Source organism: Acartia tonsa, chromosome 12 (genome assembly GCF_053477335.1).
Source record: "Acartia tonsa isolate MP-2025a chromosome 12, ASM5347733v1, whole genome shotgun sequence".
Lineage (NCBI taxonomy): Eukaryota > Metazoa > Arthropoda > Copepoda > Calanoida > Acartiidae > Acartia > Acartia tonsa.
Genome location: NC_137271.1, coordinates 18,925,730 through 18,938,395, shown reverse-complemented (window position 1 = coordinate 18,938,395; position 12,666 = coordinate 18,925,730). Strand labels below are relative to the sequence as shown.

Sequence of the window (12,666 nt, the reverse complement as noted above, 5' to 3'; positions counted from 1 at the left end):
ATGGATGCACTAGTAAAAAAACTGTATTGACTTGCGGCCTACATTTTTAGTGCTAATTGTGCTAAAAAACAACAATCTATTTCTATGGGTGCGGATTATTTTCCGCTTAATATTTGTACAAGTTCCAATAGTGTTTTATATTCGCCAAAAGACGCTGCAGGTGAAGAACCACTACTCATTTTTAATTAGTAAGGTTTATATGTCTGTATGTAGGCTCTTTTATTTTTAGAAAAAAGTCTGGGGATGGTTTTAGGCTATTTTAGCACCTAAATTAGGGGATTCATTAATAGTTATTGATGAGATTGGCTAGTTTGTGCTGTTGAAATAATATGCGATTATTATGATTTGACAATGTGACACATGTGGGGTAGTGAATTCACACTATTTCTATGCTGCTTAACATTTTTATGCCAATCTAATCTATGTACACAATTCAATATTTTTTTAAGTAGCAAAGCTACTCTTTAATTTTTAAATCCTTTCATCTGTCCGTTAGTTTGTTTGTCCTTCCGAATAAAGCTTAAGATATCGGTAACATCTAGACTGATTGGATTCTGCTTTGGTCAGCCAGTTGTAATTCAGTGCCCTCACATACACATTTGAACACAAGGGGGGGGGCGAAAAATTTACATCCCTTTCTTCCTCCAAATAGTCACTGGCTACACAAGGCATAATTTAGCATATACTAATTGGGGGCAGGAAAATTTTTATTGTTCAATGTCCTATTTATAAATATATAATCCAGACAACTACCTGGCCCAAGTGTTGGCGACCCTTTCACTCATCCTATTCATTTATCTCTAGCTTAAATGAAATATAAAACATAATTTAAAATCTTTTTATTTTTAACCAAAAAAACATCGTATTGAATTAAAAATAATAATTTTCATTCATTTACTTTTTATTACCTTATATTTTTAGCTATACTAATTAATGAATAATCTATGAAATCAGGATTTTATGAATTAATCGACCAAAATATATACTAAAAGAAATATATCTTAATTAATCCCCTGATTTTTAATTCTTAACATAAAAATTACAAGTGAGAAACTTTTGATTTTTACAAAATATATGTTATTTGTGAACATTAGTTTTTTAGGTTCAATAAAATAGGTAAGCAATTTTAATATGAGCCGTAACGTCATAAGAATAATTATTCCAAAAATCATATCATATAATTTATCTGAATCTTGTAAAACATTTGGAATCATCAAACCAAGTCTGAAATGGATTAGACAATTCTAATTTACTTAATTTAATTATTTATAAAGCTTCGTTTTAAAATTGCCGAAAAAAGAGGAGGGGGCTTTTTTACCAATAACAAAACATTTACTGAAATGTCTAGTTGCGTTTTATGGCAAAAGTTTGTCCTCTTTAGTGCTGGTTAATTGAAAAGCATTTTCTAGATATTTTAAGCTACAATTACATGACCTGAAGATCAAAATTACTAAAATGTTTGAAACCCACTATGTGAGGTTAAATACTCAGGCTAAATAGTAGGTAAATAACTATACAAAATACAGAAATAATTGTCTTGCGTACAAAAAAGGTGCTTTCCCTCAAAGTCCCTGTTGAGCACTGTAGATCCTCCCCGCCTAAATTTTAGAATAAATTAAAAATATAGGGGATGTTAACTTTTTTTATATGATTGTTTAACCACCTGCGGGCGGCTTTGACCCAGAAAACAATATAACCTAACCTAGCCTTACTTAAGTTTTTATTTTATTTTAATTATAAGGGGATAGGGTAGTTTTACTGCTCGTTTACGAGAAACAGTTTCTATCATTCTATGTAGATTATATTCTCCTTTTGTCATTACAAGGGTCAATACTAACAAAACTTATGTGGAGGTTAATTTAAAGGAATTGCTTTAATTTTAGACAGGATTCTTTTAAATTATTGATCTCTTTAAAAAAAATGCATGGATCATAAGGGATAAGACAGTATACACCTCCAATTATGATAAACAAAATTAACCTTTCTGTAGATTTTAATTATTGGAGGGTAAGTTTGGGCAGTATTTATTTGTACCCAAAGTAACCAAAATTTCATATCCAATATGTTTATTAGGTACCAGTATATTTTTCAGACCAATGACCCCTCCCTCCCTAAAGAAATGTCAAGATATTTAAAGACCGTTAAGCTTCCTATCATGATATAGTTTGCATTATTTTTTGTTGTTTAAAAAGTTGGAAAATAGAATTACTGCTGTAATAATATCAAAAGAGAACCATAAACATATGACAAACTTTTTAGAAGTGCTTTCACTATGAAAGCCTATTTCTTATCCCTAGAGTTAACTTTCCCTTTTGGCTCCTCTAATCTTAACCTAACCTATCAATGAATAAAAAATTAATTTGCAATATGGGTGAAACCACCCATTTATCTTGTTAGTGTCAACTAATTGCCATTTACCATAATGGTCATAATTTACAAATTATCGATAATAATAAGTCGAAATTGTGACACCAGACACCACTGCACCGTTAACGCTATTCTAACAATGATATTAGGATATCCTTGTGATTCCAAACTGAACAAGACATGCAAACAAAATAAATTTGCACGACATTTGTCTTCAGACGTTTGGTGCATTTTTTTCGTTCATTGCACACACACTCCCTTTAAAAGGACCTTCCAATACCATTTTTTATTGAGAATCAAAAAAGTCTTTTTTGCCAATAATGTCATGACTTATAAACTTCTTAATAAAGTGAGTTCTCCATTATAGGGAAGCTTTTCAAAGGTCTTATGGTAGTTTTAGGCTATTTTATTTACCCCTGGGACCACAAAGCCCCTAGAAGCTAGGTGCATAGCCACTGGTATTATATTATGTGTCTAATATTTAGTTAGTAGGCAATGTCATGCATTTAAAATCCAGCTACAAACAGGGAAGTTGAAGACTTTTCTAAGGCCATAGTTATCAGTATAACAGCTGCACTAAAAAAATAGTCAACAAGATACCTTTTAAATATTAAATAATCTATCCGTTTTTAATTAGATTTAACGTCAAATATCAATGGCATAAAAAAAAGCAGGGCTCGGCAACCCAAACTTTTTTATCCTATTAGATAAAGTAGTAAGGTTTTTAGGGAAGCTATATTTATCTAAATTAAAGTCTTAGGATGGTTTTGTGCTATTTTTATTGCTATAAATCGAGCAATATTTTTAAGAGATAAATCATAGGCGTTTTAATTGCGGCTAAATCGCTGCTGTCGACCCCTTAGTAAAAAAAAGGTTTGATATTTAATGGTAATTATCAAAGCGTTAAAATTCAGCATAAAAATTGTCATAAAACTGGGAATTGAATTAAGACAATAATAACAGGCTGAAAAAGATATAGAAATGCATTTAAAGAGTCTTCGTTTTTGTACACGTTATCTAACCATAATAGTTATTTATTGCATCTTTTTATAGACAGCTTTCCGGAGATATCAAAATTAAATTTGATAAGATAAAACCAAGTTTTGTAAGCCCCAAGGGGCCGAAGGCCCGGGCTAACAAAACTAGTATTTATTTTATAATATTCGTGCGAAGTTGTCTACAATACGATACGATACATGATTTTTCAGTTTAGCTCGAAACCGATTTAAAACCAGCAGATATTAATCGGTTTCTAATCCACGCTGGAAAAGCTTTTAAAATATTCCTTTTTTGCAAAAACTAATATTTTTGCACATTACCTATCACTCTATGTATTAAAAATGATTATTTGCATTAGGTTTTTTCAACTTATTGTGCAATAAATTAACATTTTAAGAAAAATTTCAAGAAAAAATGTTTATTGATATTTCTTAGAAATTGTTGCTTGAAAAAGCAGGGATAGATTTATTGGAGAGAAAAAAAGATTTGGGATAGGAATATGACATCTAAAGTTGAAACAATAAGCAGGAAAGTATTTTGTATCTGTAGTTGTTTTTGGTAGTTTCCTTTAAAGTCACTAGTCGAGCATAGAACATACCGTCCACTCCCCTTCTTTTTGTTGTTGAAATAAATTGAAAATAAGAGTTAGGGGGCTAGTTTTTATGAGTCTGTATTTTATCTTAGTATTTGATTGGTTGGGTTATATTGGGTATAGATTAACCTCGCAGGGTTAGGTTCCCCCACAGAGGTTATTTTCAATTTATTTCAAAAATAAAAAAAAATAAAAATTACTTTAAAATATCATTTAAATCACATAAAAAAAATAAAAGTAATATAATATAAGACTAAATAAACAACCCCTAAACACAGTTTAGACACAATCCGCCCACATTATTGGTTAGAAAAAGTTCCAGAATGTACAAAATGACAGTTTTTTATGATTAAAAGCCTTTATATTTTAAATTCTACATAGTAAAATATTATATTCGTTAAATCAACATTAGGTATTCCTATACTCAAAATAGGTTCACCTATAAGTCCCATATGTTAACTTTTTATACTAGATAAGTATACCTTTAGTATAATTCCTTTTAATTCAAATTTTCATATATAATGATTTTATTAAAATCTGTTTATCCTTATAAGAAATATAACAAAATATTATTATTAATTTAAGAACGAAGCTTCTTAATATTTCTATTTTGCTGTCATTAATTTAAAACTGTAGTTACAATATCAATATTAGATGCTGATATCTAGTAGTAATATTAAAGCCTAAAGGTATGTAAAAGGTTTAATTTAAGTACCCAAAGTTTTTAAACTTAAAAATTATAATAAGTGTGAATAAAAACTTGGGTACCGATATAAAATCAATTTCAATATACCTTCCTCCATGTACACTTTATTAATTTTGAATGTAAAGAAAGTGTCATTGCGGGAAAGGATGCTTTATACAGATGCTACGCACTTAAAACTATAATACAAATATTACGTAAATATTTAATTGGTTTGTTCTTGTTTTCATTTGAATTATACGTGCATTGTAATTCAAATATTTTTCTTTCATTTTTCCTACAGAAATAAAGATTCGGTAAATGCACTAATTTTTTAATTTTAAACATGGCGAAAACTATTTTTCTCAAAGCTTAAATATTTTTGGATGGAAGAAAGATGTAGATTAATTTCAGCACCGTTGTTCTTGCCTTCTTGGTGTTTATATACACTTGTCCAAGGATAGTAATATAATAAATGATATCTGCCTTTTCGTTAAAGATTTACAATCGACGAAAAATGTGGTACATTTCCAATGATGTTAAACAACATTACCATTTCTCTAGATTACATTTATTGGTTAAAAAGTTTGGACACTCCTAGTTTGTACCAACGAATCAAGATTAAACAAAAGTACCAACGTAAATTTATAATCTAACAAATATGAGAACTTGTTTTTAAAACTTTGGGTACCTGTATGTCTATCTAATGCCCCCTGATAATTCTAAACTAGTAATCATAAAAAGGTAAAAATTCAATGCAAAAAGTATAAATACTATTAAAAGATAGTGTTAAAATAATTTTACTTTTTCGAAGGCATAACAATAGTAGAATTGTAGACTTTTAATTTTTTTTTGTAAAAAAATGCGATTATACAATTTAGGTCATTTTACTGCTTACTTTATCCTTAATTTTCTCTCATTTTTTGTCAAGCAGTAATTGTTGAGAATTTTTAATGATTTTAAGCACGAAAACCTACACTCTCAGAGTTCAGAGCTTTCAGGGATCTTAAGGGATAAGACAATGGGTTCCCAATGATAATTTTCTGTAGTTTAAAATTATTGGTTGAAAAGTTTGATCACTGCTTTCAGTAAAAGTTCCTAAAGTTTTTGAGTCAACGATTAAGATAAAGTGGCTATAAAACTTTGGGAACCAGTGAAATTTTCAGTCCAATGTCCACTGCCTCCCTGGTAGCTTTTAAGTAGAGTTTTTTTTATAGATTTAGTATATTGTGTGTGTTTTAATATTTTTATTATAATGACTTGTTTTTATGGTTTTTTTCTGTACTTTATTTAATTGTTTCATTTAAAACCATTTGACTAAGTTAGAATTGAAAATAGGTATTTATCGCATCGTGTTATAGACAGTTTTCCGCGGATATTATAAGTAAAGATTATAAAATTAAAACCAGTGTTGTTAGCCCCGAGAGGCTGAAGGCAGTGTCCAATAATTTTAATCTACAGAAGGGATAATTTGTTCATAATCATTGAAGATGTACAACAATGTACATCCATTGTCGTATCCCTTAGATTAATGTCTGTATGTCAATCAACATTAAGGACCAAGAAGAAATATACAAGTTGTCTATTGCACAACTCAAGAATATAGAAATAATATATACTTTGAATTTTCTCAAAAGTGATAAGTGATTGGTTCTTTTTGGGTACTCAAAGTTTTTTAAACACGTTCTATCATTTGTAAGCTCAACAATTTTTATTTTTAAAAAGTACTTAAGTAATTTATTTGCACTTTTTGAATTATTTATTTTATTTTAGGTAAGGTTGGAAGGTATTATCCTTAAATTGTCATAAAATGTTTAAGAAATGGTAAGAAACAGTGATAAAGCTAAAATAAAAAGGACAGCAATTGAAATAAACAACTAATTTAAACAATAAATGTAAAAGTAAAGATGTATATTCCATACAACTACCTGGCCAAAGTGGTTGTGACCAATTTCGTCTGCTGACAGAGTTACATGTAGCTCATGTCCCCTCTATTGTTTTACTTTAACATTGAAACTACTTATTAAGCATTTGTGATATTGAAGGACGTACGGACATGTCATATGGTAGCTTTGCCTCTTAAAATGCAAATTGAAAATATTTATTCTGCTACCCGTCCTTTCATCCCTGGCACAAATACTGCTCTTATTTTCTCATGATCTTAAGGCATTAATTGATTTACAACTCCAGTTGTGATAAACAAAATACCCCTTCTGTTGGACATTTCTAGTTTGTTTATAATGTAGTACTCAAAATTTTAAGCTATCCATTGAAAGGTGGTGTTTATGAAAATTTGGGTACTAGTATAATTTACAAACCAATGTCCCCTCCCTCCCTGAACTGTTCTGCTGAACTTGATTTTTAATTGGAAACAAAAAAAAACGCGCTGACTTGGCGATATTTAAGTCGCACTTGCCGAGACAGAGAAAAGTATTTTAAACAAAATAGCAGAAAACCATCCCAATACTAGAGTTGAACGTAAAATAATCGATTCAGTGGTTAGTGAGATCTTAATGAATAAATAAACAAACTACTGTAAGGTTTAGGCTTTACGTAGCAGCAGAAAGCGCTAATTTCTTTTTCAATTCTGTAATAAAATCTTTAACAAAAAATATTTTTTGTATTTTTATCGCTTTCGCTGTTATGTTTAGCAACATAATGTATATTAAAAAGTACATTGAATACTTATAAATAAAACAAGGTTAATTGTGTCCATAAGTAGCGCAGTACACATATAAATAACTATATTTTAAGAACAGTTGAATAGACGGACAGACAAAGTGAGTTATAGTGTAGATGTTCATGGGCTATTAAATCTTGACATCTCTCTTAAATAGCATCTGGGAAGATTACTTTTTTTCCTTCTCATCACTCTGTAAAGAGTCATTAGTCATGTAAGTTACAGACGGACGGACGGACGTACTGACATACCCTAACTATACAGTATCTGCGCTACAAAAAGATGATATAAATATTTTTTTTCCACTTCCTGTTATTTTGAAGAAAAGGAAGATAAAAATAATTTCTTTATGAAATTTTGTTAAGAATATTTTTTACAATGAATATCTATTTTTAAGAAAAAATAGTTATTTCTTTCATCGTATTATAAACCGCTTTCCGCGGATATAGAATGTACAATTATAAGATTATAACCAGATTTTTTAGCCCCGAGGTGCCGAAGGCACGGGCTAAAATAACTGGTTTTAATCTTATGATTGTACATTTTTATATTCGTAGAAAGCTGGTTATAATACGATGCTAGACATAGTTTTTTCGTATCGATGAGAACCGGTTCCTATCCACCAGATTCGAATGAATACGAGAAAAACATATTATCACCCTAGTGATATATTTATTAGTAGCAAAGCTACTCAAGAACTTTAATTTTCCCTCTGCATATCTATTTGTTTGAAGGCTATACGACTGGTTTGAAAGATAGGCGGCTGAGATTGTTTGTGAAGATTACTTCCATCCATAACTCTAAGAGGAGATTTAATATCGACTTTAATATGAAATTGACATCTGAAATTTCTAAAGCAGATTCTCGTGATTATTAGCACCTGTTTTTTTCTTTGTCCGTCCGTTTGTTCGTCTTTTCCTTAAATATTTAAATCATGTTTTGTTACCTATGGATAATGTTTTCCTTTTTTGTTTTCTATTAATTTTTTTAGATAGATATAAAAAATCTTTCAATTAGACTAGATTAAAATTATATTAGACATTGGGAAACGGATATTTATTCGGTAGAGGATTTTTAAATATTTTTCTCCCCCCTGTTTTCAATTTTTCATTTGGGAGGGTGGTAGTACCCTCCCCCAAAATAGATATATATAAGTAGAGTACTACGAGGAGCTACCCAGTTAAACCATATTGGATCAACGGTTACAGAGATCTTTCGGTACACACAGACGGACAGACACACACAGATCCTGTTACTTTTATATAAGGATGATATTATAAGGTTGGAAACAGTTCTGGGACTTAAACTCAACATCCCATATCCCGAATAATTATCCGTTTCCGAGATCTTATTGAGACATATGTTGTGACAGTTTGTAATCAAGCTCCTGATTGATTACCGTGAAATTTTCATATAATAGATTTTCCTAGATTTTTCGTCTACTCTGGAATTAAAATTCAATTAAAAACTATAAAAAAATACTTTTATATCGGTTATACCTAAAGACATGTATAGAGCTTCTGTGAAAAAAAAATTAACAGCAATTTCCGAGATCTTTAACTTCAAACAAAAAAAATCTTGTTACTGTATTCTAAAGGATTAGGTATCAAAATGTTATGGTAAAATTTATTTTTATACCTAATGATACATTTTTTTATATCAACATGAAGAGGAAAATGTACTTCTCTCAGCACTCTAGTTAATATAAATCTATACACCAGACAAACTTATTTCATCAATTATTACACTTTTTTTACATTTTATAAAAAATCCTTAAAGTTTAATTTTCTATGCTGTGTTAAAGCATAGAATAAGGAGGAATAGAAATGAAAACCTAAAATATTTTAGGGAATATTGAAGAAAAGTTGCGCTTGCGCAATAAAAACATAATATGAAACTTAAATGGTACACATGTCAAGTTGGGACAAAACTGAAATAATATCTTTTTGATGAAAATATATCGAAAATTATTAGATTTTTCCTCTAACTTTATGTCTCTACTGTTTAAAAATTATTTTAAGCTGAAATACAATCAAATAAATGTAAAATTAAATTTTCATAATTTAATCAACTGCGCATGCTTACGAAATGTAAACGTAACTTGTGTATAACTCAACAATTAATAAAATAATTTATGATAATAATTGAAATTAAAATACTGAAAAATATAAGATTGGATATAAACATCTTTTAATCTCAGACCTTGAAAGAATTAAAAATCAGCTGCTAAGGATATTTTTTTTAAATGGGACACACACCATCTCTTGTCATCGCCATTCAGAATCCCTTATTCCTGCAATAGATAAAAGTTGCTGTTTCCGGGCCGGAGGACCTACAAAAAGATACTACCACATTTGGGGAGGGTGTATTCTGTGACTGTTTATGTTATTGTTTAGAAACTGTCAAATTTAATTCATTTGAGAATGGGAATGTGATATAAACAGAATCTGAAAAACAGTCAAACGGTCAAATTTATTCTATTTGAAGAATGATAGCCTAAATTATAATGGCTAGGTGATTATTTTGACCAATAGCAGAATGCAAACTCCCCAAATTTCATAAATAGCCAAGAAAACCTCAATTCCTTGGTGGTAGTTCGGTAGATCCTCTGTGCCAGAAAAACAAGGGTAACCATCTTAAACCATGCTTAACTTTAACCCTTAATGTGGCAACTTTTATTCCCTGTAGTTTGGCTCTAAAATCTCTCAACAGATTAAATCTAAGGTTGTCGTCTAGCCTGGGGTTTTTCATCCAGTCGGAGATACAGGGGGGCCAACCTTTCAGTACAGGTATATGAAGGTGTGAGACAAATTTTCGTCCTTTCTCATCATCTCGTGATAATAGGTCTGCCACAACGGCTGGCTTTGATGATAACCGTGGACAGTGTTGTGGCCAAATCTTGCATTGTAAAGAGATAGAAACGAATAAGAGAGCAGAAATGAACATATCCGCCCAACTGTCTGTCTTGCTTCTGCCGTTGAGCAGAGCATATATTACTGCTATATTGTCACACTGCAAAATTACATGATTATTTTGTGCATTTTTAGCGGCGTGAAATAATGCCAAGATAACTCCCAGGGTCTCTAAAGTTGTGGACTTGTTGCCAATAAATTTGTCCTTGTCATCAAAGGATGATTGAATGAATTTATTATCCCACCTTTCTGAACAGGCCACAAAAATATCCTCAGTGGATTTGACAAATATTGCGACACCAACCCCGATGTTGTGTGACATTTTGTCCCCATTGGCGAGACCAGCCGCGTCAGCAATCAGACAAAGGCTGTCTTCCGGTGGTTTTTCGTGAATGTCGACTAGGGGAAAACCAGATTTCAGAGCTTCTAGCGCGTGTAACCATCCGTGGATGTTGAAAATGGTTTGGCTGGATAACACTATTGGGGATTTTTTGTAGGCTCTTTTCAAGTCCCTAATAACAGGTGTTTTAAAACATTTTAAGATTGGGGTGAGGAGTAGTATCGATTCTATCACCCCAAGTGATCTTTGGAGTTGTCTTAAGGAGCATACTGGTCTGTTCTTAGTTTCTTGTAAACAAAACATAAATTTGTTGATTTTCCTTTCATCAAATGACCATGTCATTGTTTTAGTACAGAATACGACTCCTAGGATTTTACCTTTCGTTTGGTAGAGAAAGGTTTTCTCAGGGTCTGAGGGATCAGCCAGGGGCAACTTTATTTCCTTTGCAGTCTCAATGTATTTGGTCACAAATTTCTTGTTGTCGTGGAGACACTTGGAAATACATACTTGGTCATCAAGAGCGCGCTTTAAATTTGAACGTTTGGTCTGTGATAAAGCTCTAACCACACTAGTGAAGGCCCCGCTAACTGTGTCATATTGGCTGGGCGCGGCCGCCGAGCCAAAAATGAGGCATATTTCTACAAAGTACCGTCCTAACCAGCTGAAGCCCTGGAGGCGATATTGTGTAGGGGTGACACCTATATTTTTATATGCGTTCTTTTGATCTAGTTTCGACATGAAGCACCCTGGGCTTTCTTGTAGAATCAGTGTAGAAATATCTCTGGGATTTGCCATGGATATCTTTTTCAATGAAGATTTGTCGATGGCTTCGTTGTAGTTATTCCCTTATAATATAAATAATTATGAAACAAGAGGGTGAATATCTAAGTTGATTAGGTAAGCACTAAATTCTAGGAGGGTTGAGAGACATTGATTGTTTAAGGGGGGGTGGGATTAAAGGGAGAGGGGTGATTGTTGGTGGTAAGGAGGTATTAGAATGAAGATGATGGAGGGAAGGAAACAAGGAACCAAACTCTTTTTATGAAGACTTGTATGTGTAAAAAGATCTGAATAGGTAGGTATGGTTTATAAACGGACATGTGCTATGACAACTATACTTGTGAGGGTTTTAATTCCATAATAATCTCAAATGAACACCTAATATTTGTGCTATTTTAAAACCATTTTTGTGAGGATATGAAATCCGTGAGTGAAAGCAGGTTAATACCTATATTTAGGGTAATCATAATTATTTGTAAACCTGGCGGAAAGCTGAGATTCAATATAGGGCGCACTTTGGAGTCTTGTTTCACGCCAAACAATTGATTGCATCTGAAGTTCGGGAGGGGAGGTTCCAAGAAGGGTCCTATAATCCTTCAGGGGTGAATATTCTGCGGGTTTAATCCTGTTAAAGAAGGGGTAAGGAAAGTAGGGATTACTTGGTAAAGGATATATTTTTTTTAAAAAAATTTTAAAAACAAAAGAATTTTTTGAGAAAACTGAAACATTTTATTATTATTATATTATAGATTTTTCTCCCATATTGGTGAGAAGGGAGGGGAATGTGAATTTTGTGCAGAATATACACCCCTGCCACCATTCGATTCTTAATTAAACTGGCTAGAGTGTCGGTGTAATGTTGTGCTATGTCTGGTTGGAGGATAGACTGACTGTTTTCGGCCGATAGTTCCCCCAGGGAGCTCTCATCCAGATTAGTTACAGCTCCGTATTTGAGCATGTCTAGAGCTTCTTCCATCTGGTCTATTTCTGGCTGGCTCATATTAGCCTTAGCTTCCAGATAATATGTGGTGAGCTTGTCAATGTCTAGGGGGGAACTGTCCTCTCCGAGGGGGGGCATTGGGGCATGTGGGAAGCAGTCCCAAAAACGCTGTCCCGGGTCGGGGCCATAATCCTGAAGGATTGGGATTTCGGCATTTTTGATCACCATGGGGGTTGGGAGTGGCCTGTTAATAATTTTCCTGAATTTCTGGTTGGAAAACCATGATTCAACGTTCTCTTTGGGTAGCCCTAAGGATGCCCAGGAAACACTCATAGTCTCTGAAAGTAAGGGAAGACAAATGAAGTTGAGTAGGG

The 12,666-nt window shown here is 32.2% G+C and overlaps 2 protein-coding genes across 3 annotated transcripts in view; one reads left to right on the top strand and one right to left on the bottom strand.

Annotated features, from left to right (window-relative positions):
• LOC145334131 (uncharacterized) overlaps positions 1 to 12,666 on the top strand; it is a 147,562-nt gene that overhangs the window by 32,580 nt on the left and 102,316 nt on the right. The window lies entirely within an intron of this gene.
• LOC145334135 (uncharacterized) lies at positions 9,573 to 12,028 on the bottom strand. The gene is made up of 2 exons (XM_080179436.1): positions 11,834 to 12,028; positions 9,573 to 11,417 (listed from the first exon to the last, which is right to left on the bottom strand). Exon 2 carries the CDS (start codon positions 11,365 to 11,367, stop codon positions 9,898 to 9,900), a length of 1,470 nt encoding a protein of 489 aa, XP_080035562.1. The 5' UTR covers positions 11,368 to 11,417; positions 11,834 to 12,028; the 3' UTR covers positions 9,573 to 9,897.

Excerpts from the sequence above, each read along its gene's own strand:
- LOC145334135 (XM_080179436.1), bottom strand. The coding sequence starts at position 11,367 with ATGGCAAATCCCAGAGATATTTCTACACTGATTCTACAAGAAAGCCCA.